The sequence below is a fragment of the Mixophyes fleayi genome, chromosome 2 (assembly GCF_038048845.1).
Source record: "Mixophyes fleayi isolate aMixFle1 chromosome 2, aMixFle1.hap1, whole genome shotgun sequence".
Taxonomy (NCBI): Eukaryota; Metazoa; Chordata; class Amphibia; order Anura; family Limnodynastidae; genus Mixophyes; species Mixophyes fleayi.
This window is the reverse complement of record NC_134403.1, coordinates 313,452,400-313,469,083: the sequence shown is the minus strand read 5'-3', so window position 1 is coordinate 313,469,083 and position 16,684 is coordinate 313,452,400. Positions and strand designations below refer to the sequence as shown.

General features: G+C 37.6%; 1 protein-coding gene across 1 annotated transcript; it reads right to left on the bottom strand.

The window, feature by feature from the left end:
- Positions 1-377: 377 nt before the first annotated feature.
- On the bottom strand, positions 378-16,178 carry KLHL15 (kelch like family member 15). Its single transcript, XM_075196573.1, has 3 exons — positions 15,913-16,178; positions 11,360-12,071; positions 378-3,213 (listed from the first exon to the last, which is right to left on the bottom strand). The coding sequence occupies exons 2-3, from the start codon at positions 12,062-12,064 to the stop codon at positions 2,104-2,106; spliced, it is 1,815 nt and encodes a 604-aa protein (XP_075052674.1). The 5' UTR covers positions 12,065-12,071; positions 15,913-16,178; the 3' UTR covers positions 378-2,103.
- Between the last annotated feature and the right edge of the window lie 506 nt (positions 16,179-16,684).

Here is a 16,684-nt window from a genome sequence, read left to right as displayed (position 1 = left end):
GGTCAAAGGTTTTTAGTGGGTTGCCAGTGGGGGATCAGTTTTGGGCAGTGTCCTTTAAATTGCTTTTATAAACGATCTACTTGAAAGTTTAGGAAGGGATTTACATTTGCAGACCACACTAAGCTTTGTAAAGTTCTTAACACACATAATGAACAACCTTATTAAAGTTCTATAACTGTGTGCATGGACAAGATTTGTCTGACAAGCTTTTTACACCTACTGGGCCAAGCGAAATTCCCTTGTGATCGGAGAACCTCCAATTCTGAAATGTGTTGGACAATATATACCCATACCTGTAATGCACAAATGAAAGTATATTGAATATAAAAAAGGTGTGCATGGAAGGAAAAACCCAAAACAAATACACAACACAAATGGTCTGGCAACTTTAGCTTTAGTAAACTGTAAATACTTTAATTTTTTAACATTGCTAAATAGATTATTTATCCAGAAAATTGACCTCACAGCTGCTTGTTGTAGACTCCGATAGGACATCTAGGTCTATGTATATGTCTGAAGTAGCAAATTCAGCACCATTAGACCAGGCCTCTTGATAGCGGGCACAGTATATGATATCAGTGTAGTTCCAACCAATTACAATAAAACTTAATAGCGTTAATTTATTAATACATATGTTCTTGTCTGTAACGTAAGATATATCCGGCTCCATGTTCTTTATATGCATGCTAGTTACATGCAGTTCTTCAGCTCCAGCAGTTCCCTGCCACGGTTATTAAAGTACAGAAGATATAAAGCAGCTGGAGGAATAATAACTTTAGAGTGAGAGTTAGTATGCCTATTACAACAGTCTATTAATTATATTTAGATTTATCTTAAAACATTTTTAAAAAGTTATCAGCAGATTTGACCCTGAGCTCCCTGTCATAAAGTGTGACATTTTAAAAACGCATACTGAATAAGAAAAACTATTTAAAAATAAAAAAAAGAATAAAGAAAAAAAGGCATTTGAAAGATCATCTATAAACAATGAACTTGAGGATCACTGCAGCAGTAATTTCATAATTTTGATTACACCCTATGCTCTTCTCTTTTTGCGCCCGAAAGATATGTGCTTATCATTTGGGCCCAGACAGATCGCCAAAGATGATTACCTAACAAGTCGAAAGAGACCATTTGTCCCATTCACAAGTATATGTGCATGTTACAATATAAGAAGTTCGACATTTTATAACTGTATTTTACTTTGATCTTCATAAAATGAGACCTGTATTTTAGGTTTAGTGGCCCTTTGAAAACTGCGTTCTTAATACTAAGGAAGTGTGAATCACATTACATTGAGTGCATCAGCCCCAGTTGTAAAATAAAAAAAACAAACCTGTGTTCAACAAGCTTTAACCTACAGTCATCAGTACAATAATGCATATGTTTTGTAATTAAAGAAACAGATCAAAAAGGCTTATTAAGTATAAAAGTTTCCAATATTTTTCCTTTCCGTTAAGGTTTCTGCAAATCTCAATAGGTCTTTGTGCTGTGCCTAAGTCATCATAATTTATGACAAGTTTGTGGGTGACCAGTTCTGCTCAAGTTTTATAGACTTGATTTAGTGGTCACTGATTCAATAGAATTATGGCAGCTATAATTAATAATGGAGGTAGCAGGAGGCCTGAGTCATGCATTTAAAGATTGAGATTTGCAGAGGAAAGGGAAATTTAACATAGTCAATTCAGCAATATCAAGAACCCTACAGGACATTTTAAATATTTTATAATAAGCCTTCTGTAGATATATAACATTAGCTCTAATCTACATGTCATGAGATAGTTGCAGATTAGAGATTAAAAATGCAAAAAATCAAATAGGTATTCAAATAAGACAGCGTACAAAAAGAAAATAAATAAATAATTTTTAAAAAATATAAAACCTTACTCACATCACATTGACACTTTTGCAAGATTCAGGCCAGACCCATTTCTAGTTTTAGGTAATTGTTTTTTTTTGTTTTTTTTTTAAACTGATAGGATTGCTTCCCATTTTACTGAAAGCATTTAATAATTACCTTACATAAAGCAAAAAGTGGGTAAAGATCTGAGTTACTTAAGACATTAAAAAAATGCTAACAGTTTATTTTTAGATTGCTATTGTTTAAGTGCAACGTTTCACGTGCTCTAAAACATATTCTGGAAAATGCAGACTGCATACTTGTAAGCCATCCAGCTTGCAAGGCATTCTGGGATATTCATCCTCTTTCCATTTGTTCTCCTCTGGATCAAACGTTAGAATGGAGTCGCTGTAATGGCCATTGTAACAGAGACCACCGAGCACCATGATTTGTTTGTCCAGCACAGCCACACCATGACCACTCCTGCCAATGGGCATTGATGCCAGGATCGTCCACTGATCCATTTCAGGATCATAAACCTCTGTGGAGGGGCAGCCTTGCGATTCAAAAGAAGCTCTTAAAATAACGCATACTCCACCAAACACATACAGTTTGCCATTGTAGGATATCATCTTATGAAAACATCTGGCATAGTTCATTTTGCATTTGTTCTCCCAACAGTTTGTGAGCACCTGCGTTCTCCTGGTCCTCTGTTCCACTGTACCTTCTTTACTTGGGTCAAAAACACAAACTTGCTTGGAAGTTGAAGATGATGTTATCCCACCAGTGATGAACAATTTATTGTTGAGAACTGTACCCTCGTGGCCATACTTGTTTACTGGATAAGGATCCACAAACTCCCACTTGTTTTCTACAATATCGTAACGCTCTGTAGAGTAAAAGGTTTCATCTCTAGTCCTCCCAGCTACAGCATAAATATAGCGCCCAATAACACCAACAGCAAACTCTGACCGAGGTACTGACATATCAGACATTCGCACCCAGTTGTTTTGCCGTGGGTCGTATCTGAAGACTTTGGAAGAAGCATGAAATTCTCCATCCGGGCCCAATTCTTCTCCTCCAAGTAAGAAGACAAAGTTGTTCACTATAGCGAGGCAGTCAGGTCGGAGAGGTACCAGAGGACCTTCAAGCTCCCACCATACCCGAGGTTTGTGCAAAAGAAGAATTTTGCTGTTGACCATGCTATGTCCAATCATCCCTCTGAATACTGCAGTCTGAGGTTTAGCTGAGCGAATATGGTTGGATTTCATGTCGATTAAGGGTTGCTCACTTACATTGTGAAAGTAATTTAGTGCCTGCTCAACCTCATGCCTCAGCTGACGCGAGTATCTGTAAAATTCAGATGTTTTCACCTGTAAATAGAAAAAAGTTAATTAAATGTGCTACTAAAAACATGGAAAACTAAATGTAATTTTATATTCAATACCTACAGTCTACAATATGATCCAAGAAACTAGTTTAAAATGTAAGCTTACATTATACTCTCTTTCTGGTAGGAAACTCTGGCTATTTATCCTTTATTTATAAAGTGCCAACATATTGCACTATGCTGTACGTGGAGGGGATAAGGATACAAACATACAATTACATGAAACAGAAGAAAAAGATGCTCTGCCACAAGTGAGCTTACAATCTAGTCGGTGTGCGATACAATTGATAATACATTCAAACATAAAACTGAGAAAAGTGTTGTTTTTCCTAACAAGGTAAAAGCAAGAATTTTGCAAGTCTCTGAAATCCCTTTTGGACACTGAGGACAATGTTGCTATTTGATTTTACTTTGCTGTGTAACTTGGGTTTCATAAATGCATATAGCCACAAAAATACAAATATCAGTGCCTTAAATATTTTCAGAAAATTAAACAAATAGAGCATACATTGGATATTAATTGCTGAGGTGCATGCTAATTACATTTGATTAGGATTTTGAATGTGAGTAGTTAACTGAACAAAACTACAGCCCATTATGAAAGGATGTGCACACTTATCCAACCAGGGTATTGCATTCCTTTCCCTCCACTTCATTTTCCTAAAAATTGTCTTTTTTTACTTGAATTTAGTTTGTTGCAAGATCACATTAAGAGGTGGAGAAAGGTCTGACATTTCAGGCTTTATATCTCAAGCAACCTCAATTTATATCCACTGCACATTTGTTAGAACTCAATAGCAGATGGGAAAAAAAACGAGAGAAAAAATAAATAAATATATATAAGAACAGGCCTTTAGGTTTTGGGAACTGCCACATTTCTACGATGCAAACCAGCATATTAAATTTCGTAGCAAAATAAAAAACAACGTAGAACTGTACATGTAGGCCAATATTAAACTAAGAGCATATAGTGAGGTTCCATTAATATTTACTTGCAGGTGGCAAATTAAGTTATACGTTCTAACTGCACTTAGTTTGTATACTGTACAATCCAAATGTTCCTCTGCTTGTGTAAGCATTGCTGTGGGGGATAACAAGAAATAATTATTCCACAAATAGACATATCTAATAAACATTTCTACAAATAAAAAAGGCCATCATGCACGTGTCAGAGGTTTAAAGAATATCACATGGGAACACTGGTACATCAATTAGTTTATCTGAAGAGTTAACATGCAATAGTGGTACATGAAACGCTTTGAGGAGTCACTTAATACCGGACAAGGAAAAGTCGACTTTTCCAGATGCAACACTTTTCATCCGATATATCAAGTGGATAAAGGAAACTATACTCAGAGTTAATTTAATTTCCTTGAAGTATTCCATGACAGCCCTCACAAATAGGTTAATCCTAAATCAATTGAGCAGAGACCAGAAAATTTGACACCCTTGCAAAGGTATCTTTTGCGACTCCTCCTTACTTTGTCTTTTGAGCAACTCTCCAAGTTGTCTCTGAAACATATAAACAGATAACATAGGAGGGAATATTTGGGGCTGCCATGATGTACTACAAGGAAATGAAATCAACAGGGATTATAATTTGCTTTTTTCCTCTTCATACTCCATGGCAACCCTCACCAACAGGATGTACCCAAGCAATCGCACACGGTGGGTCCACAAAACCATGCAAACACTGATCAATCAATACATATAAAAATATTTTATTGGTCACCTGCTTGAAGAATTTTACTTCCAAACTGAGTGTCAGCTAAAAGCTACAACATCAAGAAGATAATGAAGAAGGTATGAAGAAATGACCAACCTGCGGCTTTGCATAGTTAATGTGAGGCCAGCATAGAAGCACCACTAAACTTCCACCGCTTCTCTTATGATCTTCTTCAGTGTGCACACGCAATAAGTGCAACATAAGGGAATAAAGTTCCAAGGCCTTGACAGAGATTCTATTTCCTCTGAGCTGGAGTCTTTGTGACAGGACTAGAATTGGTCTGTCTTGGTGCTTTGACTGGTCACCATCAGATCTGAGGGGCCCCAAACATCTCAACAAACTGCTGGAACACTTCCTTGTGTAATGTCCATTCTCCTGGGTCAATCTGATGCCGACTGTGATAATCTGTCATCTTGTTGTCTTTATCTGCTATGTGAAGACCTGAAAGAAATCTCAGATTGTTTATACATCTGTGCCTCTTCGGTTTATAAACACCACTACTGTTCGGTTATACGAGAAGAACTTGAGATGTATTGCACTCCACAGTGATCTTGCTTACAAGACATTTGCATGAAATTTCTTTTTGTTTTGAAACATGCACCCTGTAGTATTTCTGTATGAAGATAAGCACCACAAGCTTTGGCGCTTGCATCTGTTGGCACAGTCCAATCTGGTTCAATGAGCGATACTTTAATGCTGGATCTTATCACACGTTGAGAGTCTCACTGGTGCTTTTAGTTAGTCCATGGCCGTTTCAGGGAATATGGACTGCAATCCTACTGATCGAGTACCTCAATTTGAAGACTTCTCATATGCCATCTCGGCGTGGAAGGACAGCTATGGTGTGCAGCACAGTGGCTTAATGGTTAGCACTTCTGCCTCACAATACTTTGATTCCCAACCATGGCCTTATCTGTGTGGAGTTTGTATGTTCTCCCTGTGTGTGCGTGGGTTTCCTCCCACATTCCAAAAACATACTAGTAGGTTAATTGTGGGAGAGGGAGAGAAGGTGTGTGTATTTTTGGGAATTTAGACTAAGCTCCAATAGGGCAGGGATAGATGTGAGCAAGTTCTCTGTTCGACGTTGTGGAATTAGTGGCGCTATATAAATAGCCGATGATGATAGCCTGAGAAACTCCCGTTTTGAAGGTTGTTGCCGACAATGAATCTGTTAAGTTAGATGTTGAAAATTTACACTTCTTTCCTTTTGCTGTGTATCTGTATTCCCAGAAATTGCAGCTGACGGTAAGGTAGCAGGTGATATTTCACTGTATTTATGATCCAACCATGTTCTTGTAGAAAAGATTATTTTGAGCTCTTTGTTCTGATTCTCCCATTACCAGGAAAACATCCAGATATGGCCAAGGTGCAGCAATACGTAGCACTAATACATTGATAAAGGTTCTGGGAGATGTTTAGAGGCCAAACGTCAGGCAGGTAAACTGGACACGCTACCCCAGGCTGAGGAAACCATTGTGCGTCAGTGAAATTGACATCCTGTAAATCTACTGATGCGAGGAAGTCTCATTTTTCTATTGCACTGCAAAGAGTTAACATGCCCAAATATCTTGCGCACACACAAATTGATTGAGTCTTCTCATACTGAAAACTGTTTGAAAGTCCCAACTGTTTCTGCATCAGAAAAAGTTTGGAGTAGAAGCCGATGCCTCTATGCAGTGGGTACCAGGGAAATGACATGTTTGCACATGAGCGTCTGTAGACTGCTGTGTACTGCCACATTGACAGAGTTTATGATTTCACAAAAACACTTTCTGGGAACCACTCAAAACTCTACCCTTTCTTTATGATGTCATGAACCCAGCAATTTTGCGTAATTGAATGCCCAAGTCTCTCCACATCTTACAATCCTGCCATCTACCAAACCCGCTTGGGGCTCTGTTAACCAAAAAAACTACCAATAATTACTGGCTGTCTTCCTTCCTTTTTGCTAAAAGAGCTGCCTGGATGAATTTCCCACATAAGGACTAGCACACTTACAATTTAAGATCTTATCTTGAAGACGAAACTGCAAACTGTCTTCTACAATCCAGTGACAAATGATGTAGTTTGACTTCTTTGACCTGCTGATACATAGCAACCAGTTTGTCAGTTAAGTAAAACTCCCTTCAAAAAAGGAGTGTAGTTAAGTGATGTTTAAACAGTGGATCTGCCACCCTGGGGCGGAGCCAGAAGCCTCTCCTTGCCAACACTATTGGAAGTTATACTTCTGGTGGAAGTATCCAGTGATGCCTCCAACGGAAAACCATTCCAGTTTTTGTTTTTTCCCCATACACCTCCGCAAGTGTCATCTACTTACTTTCGCTTGAATGTTTTATAGATTATCCACCCAAAGTCTGAGTGCCTGGGAAACTGAAGTCATGGCCACCACAGATGTAATCACTGTCCCTGAGGAAATAGGAAGCTTTGTAAAACATTTCTTAAAGTTTCCTATCCCATTGGATCTTTAAATGGATCTCCACATTCCAATGGAATATCTTGACTTCCCATAGTCTTATTAATATGTACTTCAGGGTTAAAAATGTCCTGGGTCCCTCCTTAATCTCCCCTTCATTACTAGACGAGTCTTCACCAAAAGAATCTACAGACTCGCAAGAAAGTTCTTGTATATTGTCGAAGTCTAGGCACATCTGAGACCTGGTCCCTTTAACCCCTTCACATGTTGCTCTTTAGATACAAAATATATCATCCAGTCAATTAACTCTTTATATTGTTCTGGGGGTTATACTGGGATTTCTCCATGAGAAATACAGTCCACACATAAAGCCGCATTACAATCATTCGATAAGTCCTTATCACACACACCACCGATGAGATGAGTCTTGCATGTCTTCTTCCCTTCAACAGGCTGTGAAAGAATACTGACAGGGAGAAAATAAGAAGCTACGTAAACTAATATGCATGACAAAACACCAATAGCTAGGGGATTACCTAGAACATGTGTAGTTCGGCTTTTTCCCCAAGCAATTTCTGGCTCCATCCTGGAGGCTGTGTCAAGGACAACTCTCCAATAGAATCTGTCTCCTGTTCGCCATACACGCGTTATACTGAAAGCGACATCAGCCACTGAGGTCACACTACTAGCTGCTGCTGCAGAAGCGTACAAGTTTTCAAATTTCCTATGGAGAGAGAAACTATTTTGCCTGCATTTACTAGTTAGATGTAGTATAGAATAGCCCAGGGAGGCACCCCTGTCCTAGTGGGTATCCACCAATAAAGCATAACCGGGAAAACTAGCTAAGCCCACGGAAACAAAATAAATTCGCTACCTACACTCACCACTGCCTTACACAGCTTGAAGAGAGAAAAAACGACAATAAAGGAGGAAGAAGTCGCACTATATAACTTCTAGGTGTGTCAACTTAGTTCTGTCTCTACACAGCTGACTAAGGAGTAACCCATTTGTGAGGGCTGGCATGGAGTATGAAGAGGGAAAATTATTTCAGCTTCAGTACAAAATACAGCACATGTAAAATTACTGCAACAATTGTAGTTCGTTTACCAGCATATTTCCTAAATTTCAATTTTCTGCAACATTGTGCACATTATATGACCACGGATTATTTAAACAAGGCCATTAATGTTTTGAATATGTAAAGTTAGGAGCAACTCAAGTTAAAGGGGACAAATTAGCCCCTGGGAAAAAAACATGTTGCAATGCATGTGGTGCAATTGCATTATTGACATGCAGCATAATACTACCCGATTTTACATGTATCAAACAAATATCAGGCAGCTTCGTTTTACACCTAGTACGCACCATATCACCAACTCCAAATCTCTGCACATTTTATATCTCCCTCCCCCCTCCCCGCTGAGTAACATGGGTTTGCAAAGGTGAAAAATTGCACTTTCTAGCTGTTTTTAAGTATACTCTAAATGAGGCTCTAAGTGATAACTGTACCACTAAGAGAATCACAGTATGGGATAGAGCTGCACAACCTGTGGGCTGGGTCCCCAGAATGTACTTATGGACCCAGAACAATAGCACATTGGGAGTCACAGATGAAGAGGTTTAGCACCCCTAATATACATAATAATGTCTGATACAAATAAGTTATTGTTTCTGATGTTTGATCGCAGCCCTAATAGTATCTAGTGTTTTTGAACAGGAAGTCATACATGCGCATAACTTTATTCAATGCTTCATGGTTTTACAATGCACAGCAGATATTATTGTAATTGCTATTCAACAACCACAGGGTATATCTTGCCCATGTGCAGTGGAAGCTATGAGGTTAAAACTAGAAGCTATAAAGTGATACTGCATCGGTATACACAACATATTCCTGTTATGTTTCTATCCTATTAATAACATAGGTGCCAACCCCCAATTTTACCAGCCAGATGGCATCTCTAAGTGGTAGTTAAATGAGGAGTTTGTATGTTCTCCCCGTGTTTGCGTGGGTTTCCTCCCACACTCCAAAAACCTACTAGTAGGTTAATTGGCTGTTATCAAAATTGACCCTAGTCTGTGTGTGTGTGTCTGTGTTAAAGAATTTAGACTGTAATCCCCAATAGGGCAGGGACTGATGTGAGGGAGTCCTCTGTACAGCGCTGCGGAATTAGTGGCGCTATATAAATAAATGGTGATGATGATAAAAATCTATGTTAAAAATAACCTTGTAAAAAAAAGTTATGAAGCTAGGCGTTCAGCAATCCATAATGAAACACTTTATTTTGGTAAAAAAAAAAAAAAAGAAAAAAAAAAAAAGGACAATATAGCCAAATGAGAACGCATTATATATTAATATATGTGAATATGTAGACACTATATATGTTGTAAAAAAATGATAATGACGGTAGTGTTTTTAAGTAAAAAAAAACAAAAAACCATTAGGGGAGTATGGTGGTTCTTGACTTAAAGAACCACCTTTAATACTAAAATACAAATGCAAGTTGCCAATTTTTGGGACTTTTTTAGAAATTTAGATTGAAGATAAAATTGTGGGCGAGTTCTCTCATTCTATGTACACCTAGTGATAGGCAGAGCTGCTAACACATCCCTATATTATTGTGCCATATAAATGATAACAATTCTGTGAATGATTTTGTTACCTTGATTTAACTAGTCACCAAACCTGTAAAATTTAGATAAATCAGTTTTTAAAGGTAAAATTTGGCAACCCTGATTTACAGAAAAGGAGTTTGCAATTACCTGTATAATAAATACAACATTTAAATGTATCCATCACAGACTAATAGTGGAGCCAATTTCTTAGCTGAACTAATATATACAACCTTTAAGCTCACTCACTATGATCTTGAGACCTCACTGAGGCATGGAACACTCTGTTCCTCATGTCTTAGTAAGATCTGTAGTTTCCAGTGAATTGATAGTAGCTTCATCCACTGTGTGTAGACAACAGATATATTTGAAACATTTCAAGTTCAAAGTCTGGTATATTTCTGAATGTTAGGAGAAGGTCTTATTTAAAAGAACTAATATTGTTTTGTGATGCCCTAATGTTTCCCTGTGCAGACATATTATGGCCATACATTGTGACTCAACATATTTTAGCATTCCAATGTAATGCTTCTGAAAAAGAACATGAGGAAAATGTTAAATCTAACCTATTTTGGGGTTCTGGACTATATAACTGCAACAGTGGGACCATCACGGCTCCTCTACCTGTGGTGAAGGTGTATTTAGAACAAAAAGACTAAATTTTTTTTTAAAAAAAGTCTTCATCCTCAAATTCTTTTAACCTGGTTTACGACTCCATTATTTAACACTAATGCAAGATAAATAAGACAGGTTCCTGACTACTTTATTGACCTTTTATGAAAAAGGTTAAAAAAAATTGCATAAGCAGATTCAGTATGTGGTTATATTTCCAAATTAATGAAAAACAGAAACAAACTGCTAACGGTGAGATGATATAGCCGTGCAAAAAGGCTGGCACAGCAGTACAAGACTTGCCTAAAACATTTATTGTTGTGCAGCTTGGTTAGAGTATTACAAACAGATACATAAATGGCTGTGATGGCATAGACTAGCCCAATAAGGGGAAAAAAACCCACAAATAAAACAAAACCTTAACATGAAAGAAATTACAGTAAACAGAAGGAAAAAAGAAAAAGAAAAAAAAAAAAAGATACATTAAGGGTCCATACTAATTTATAAGGTGAATTATTAGTTGGATAAGGCCATCAAATGTTATATCTATATACAATGTTTATTTTGAAATAGTGTAAATAACAGAACAAAAATAAACAAACAGAAAAGGCTAAAAGTAGAACATCAGTCTTTCTTGCAGCTTCCATTGTTTTTTTCTCATTTCTCTGATTAATCTCTAAACAGGTCTAGTTATATCTTACCTATTCGTGTAATGATGCCCTAGCTAAGTGGTGAATCCTGTCTAGTGCTTTCAAACTCACCAACCTTCTCATAGACATTGGATGGAGTCATCAAACAAAACCTGATGTTCTGAATGATGGTATCTGTGTGCCTCCAGCGTCTCCTATCATGTCGCAGCCAGGCCTGAACGGCTTCATATAGCTCTATCTCAGGGAATCGGCTCAAGCTGTCATTGTCCAGGTAGCTCTTAAGCTTTTCAAAGCTAAGGTAGGAGAGGAAGTCAGGCCTAGCCATAAGGGGAACAAAATTTTCAAGTAAAAAGGAGTCAAGCTTCTCCTTGACACCTTCAACATCAACACTGAAATCATCCAGCAGCCTCATGATCTCCGCACAGTTGTCCAGACAAATCTTGGCCATGAGGAAAGAACAGCAAAATTTCACTACTTCCGTAAGCTGCACATACATAGCGGCCTGCAGAATTTCGTGGACTGTAGCCATGCTGAGGTCAATGTTACCATAGTACATGAACTGGAGGACATGGCTGAAGCCTGTGGCTGTCAATCCCTTTAGATAGATCTTGTCCTGGTCGCGTTCTCGCATGTCTGCAGTAAACATGATGCGGAAGTAGTCACTTTGAGTGGCCAGCAGGGCTTTGTGTGCCTGGAACTGGTGATCCTCTATCACAAGAGTGACATCAACCAAGAGGCCTTCTTCATACAGTGCTCTGAAACCAGCAGAGACACTGCTACCATGGATTGAAGAAGAATACCCTTCCACGTCCCCAGCCATGAATCACCTAAGAAATACATTAGGACACTGGTTGATTACTTAAGTCAACATAAACTATGAAAGCAAACCTATTGTACACCATAGCCTTTTGATGAAAACTTGCACACATGTACAATTACACAACATATGTTAACATTGCATCAAACAGTACAGAGACACAGATTCAATTTCCTAAATGTAAAGAAGGAGAAAAAAAATTGGAAAATAAAACAAAAAAAACTTTCCCATTCAGCAGAATGCTGCATAATGAGAATGGATTTCAATTCCCATTGATTTTATACACAAGGGAATAAGCAACAAGTTGAAAGTTATACTCAAGGTACACAGAACACCAGTTATTTTGTACATATCTATCTGTAAAAGCAAGCATTTGTATTTACCAATCTGCAGAAAAAGAAGAAAATTGTCTGCTCTGCTAGCTGGGGATTTGACATTAGTAAAGCCACTGTAATTTTCCTTTCAATCATCATGCTGCAATCCATAGTAACCAAATATTGTAATTTTAGCTACAACTTTTGTTTTTTGCTTGCAATTACTTGTGCACCGATTCCTAAAGTGATTCCATAATTGGAAGAACATAACAGACATGCTAGACAGATTTAGTAATGTATCCTTTATGTAATGAATATTATTTTGCTCACTAGATATAAAGAGACTGTGCTCAAAAACGACTTTTTAAAAAAGCAAACAAAAAAAACCAAATAAAATAAAAAAACAAACTTCATCATCCATTAGTAAGAAATCCAGTGCAATTCCTATTAATCATCAAAGCTCACAAAATGGACATAAAAACCTGGATTTAAGGTAGATATGAACAGGTGCTTTCAGCATAATTAGACAGCAATAATCACTGCAGCCTGAAAGGCTGGCAAAATATAGATAAACGATCTCTAAAGTGAAAGCAATGTCAACATATACTGAAAATATCCTGAATAATTAACAGGCCACACACAATACTTGCTATGTGCTGTATACCAAGCCTCTATGTGACGGCTTGTATCCACATACATAAAATACCAGCCATGTGCCCTCAAAAAACTAAGAACCAGACATATGACAACATATTATGCTACCAATCAAATCCATCCAAGAATTAGTATAATAATCAAGATACGCATAAAACAGCCATGTGGTTTCTTCTAAAAGTCCTAAAACATACCTGGTAGTGTTAGTGTATGTGGCAGAGAATGTAGACAGAAAGGTCAACTGGGGTAGGAACTGCAGTGAATAATTACACATTCTTTGTAAAGCGCTATACAATCAGCTGTTGCTATATATGCCTCAATAAGAGTTAAGAATAATAAACTTCCACACCATAATTACTAAAACACTAAAGTTGTCTTATCGATAGAGCTTCAAACAAAGGGTGGGAATTTTCCAAGCATAAAAAATAAAACATCCAGGTTGCCAGGGAGACCCGGAATTTGCCCAGTACTGATGTAAAGCAAGAGTCTGTGGTATAAGCCCAAAATGCTTATTTAAACAAACAGGAATTCCTACCCTGTGGTGGAGGGAATGTCTCGATAACATCAGGTTTCCACAAAAGAGAAACCCTATTTGCAGAGAAGGCTGCAGTAGAGTGTAATGTAGGGCCCAACATCCAAAGCACCATTCTTCCACTTAAGGCTTCATACCCACTGGTATTTTATCAATGCATTCTTAATGTTTGTATGGATCCATGTAAATGGGTCTGACATAATAAACCGATGTTTACAGCCATACCCACTGGCGTTTTCATTTGCTTTGCATTCTAGTAGCATTTTTCAGATTCAACACAAAAAACGCTAATAAAAAGCACATATCAAACACAAATTGAATAAGTTTGTATCTGATATGTCATTTTACTTGCATTAAAAGCATGTAAAGAGGTCAGTAGGTATGTGGCCCAAGCATGGAAAATTAGTTATGTTTTTAGGTCTTAATGCCAATAGTTACTGCACTTGGACTATACAATTATATCAAGTCACTCACACAAGTGCTATTTGAGCACTCCTGTTTCTTCAGTTTTATTTATTTATTATTCCTACCCCTGTGAATGCATGTATCAGTATATTGAAAAGTAAAATAATATATACCATCTGGGTGTGTGTTCTGTTTGGTTTACAAAGAATTTGCAAAATCTCTTGTGGATGAGCCCCAAATCAGGCATAGACTACATCTTCAAATATAATCTGTAAGTGATTAAACTACCATTCCTAAGTATTGTAGATCTCTACAAATTTTAAACACTTTACATTTACATATCAATTTAGGAATTACTGACCATGAAACAATAGGACTTCTCTGATTGTAAATAGGAATAATGCAGCAGAAACAGGTTTTTAAATTGATACTGCACCATCAACTAAATCACCTCTCTCCATATATTTTATATGCTTCCGCGCAAAGCTTATTGTGAAAGACTCGTCATTAAAATATTTGAGTAAAAACTGTTTTTAACAAAGTCCAGTATAGAAGTTATTTCCACTTTAAGAAAATACCATTAAAGGCTAATTCCACCCAAAACTCAATCCTCACTTTTGGGAAGAATTACCTAAGTTTTACATTGTCACAGAACACTACATGCCTGTGGTCCAGCCTTCCACCCAAAATAGCTATGATACAGTCTGGTGATGCTCAATTTCCATAAAGGCAACATGTTGCCTATCAACAACACACTGCTGCATGAGCAAGGCGAGATATATACCAAACATCAGGAGGACCCAACAGATTGGATATAACTCTGGCCCCCAGAGTTCCATCCAATTGAATGACATTTATTTGCTTATAGAACTGAATGACAATTCAGTTAAGGATGGAATCATCTTGTCAACATTCATTTAAAACAGATGCCTTGGTGATGTACTAAGTATAATGGTATACACACTATGAAATATACAGAAATATTGCAGTATCTGGGATACACGCAATCAAGTGGCATATAAAATTAACATATACAATTAATATTGGATGATGCAGTGCCCTCTTAATTATTATGTAAACTATTTGGAGCGGGACTTGGCTAACGTTTGTTTTCAGGTCTACATTTATTTTGTAAACCTTGTCCCTGTTTTGCTTGCTGCAGTGAGCGCTAGCGCCTTACAAATCTATAATAATAAGCATATCTTAAAGCTAAGAGTTCACTGCAAGTAGTTCAGTGCCCATGTTCTGCAAAGGTAAACAGAAAAATCTGTGTGAAGAATAATCTTTGTGTTGCATTAAAAAAAAAGTAATTTTAAGATGCAATTCAATTCTGAATGCATAAAAACCCATTGTACAAAGTGTGGGAAAATTGCAAGACAACTGACAATCTTCAATAAAAAATTGGGATTGCATTAAAAGAGATACATAGGGTAACTTAATTAGCAAAGTTGGATAAAATAATTTGTAATTCCCTATATTTCACTTTAAATTTGTAAACACCATTTCACGTTTAAAAAATAAACATACATTCTAGTTTCACTAACAAATATATGTGATAAAGGACAGGTGCTGTGACGAATTTTATTACCAAAAAACATATACCTGACATATTAGCTACATAAAATGTAATTTAATGAAAACCTTAGCCTACAAGGCATATAACTAAGAACTGTTAAGCGACCAGGCTTGAACAACCTGCCATTCACCTGTCTGCTGTAAAAAGACAAGTCCCAGCATGCTCTTTGATACTTTGGGTACCATGGCATGCTGGGACACGTAGTTCCACAACTGGAGATTCACAGGTTGTTTTCCTCTGGTCAACGACTTAGCCCTGCAAGCTAAACAGAAACACTATTTTTGCTGGGTAAGGTGTATGGTAGCGGCTTAAAGACAAATATGCAAAGTATCTAGTCTGGGACAGGAGGTACATGGCACACAATACTTACCTAACAGCAAATACACTGAAGGGACAGGTCCTGCACAGAGCCGTGGATGTAACATCCGGCCTTTATCGTCCACACGTCTCACCCGCCGCTCTGTGCAAGCCCCACATTCATGTGCTCATCCCTGCCACATGCGTCCGCCCAGATCCATTAGTCCATAATCACCCAGACACCAGCACCTTATTGCCTGTAGCGATCAGGCCAAGAAACAACCCCACCGCAAACGCCGGATAACGCGTCACGGTGCCGTGAATTGTGATTGGTGCTTTTTTTTTCATACTCCTATCTGATTTGCCGAAACATTTCCGTTCCGATCCTCCCTTTCCGTCACGACCCAGCGCAATCTACGTATGCTTCCATTCCCTCAACAAAGATGGCGACTGCTGCGTTAGGTGCATTTATGACGGGGTAAAATGTGTTTTCTATTTGGGTTGCAGGGAAGAGCAGGTACAAGCAACTTGCTGATTGTATTCTTATACTCCTGTGTTTCATTTAAATAAAATAGGTTATCATTACTATATTCGTCTTTAAAACAAATTGTGAATCAATTCATCCTTTTTATGTTTAACATGCCGGATTTAGTAAAGCACCAGTATTATAGTGAAAAGTGCTTCACGTGAACAATTTGTGAATCCAATTTAGTGAAAATAGAATAAAAGAACATGCAGCTCTAGTTGGAATGTATGCTTTCTAAAAAAATTTTTTATAGGCGTTATTGTAGCCCCATTTATGTGTATTACACAGTGGTTAGTATTGCTGCCTCACAACTCTGTGG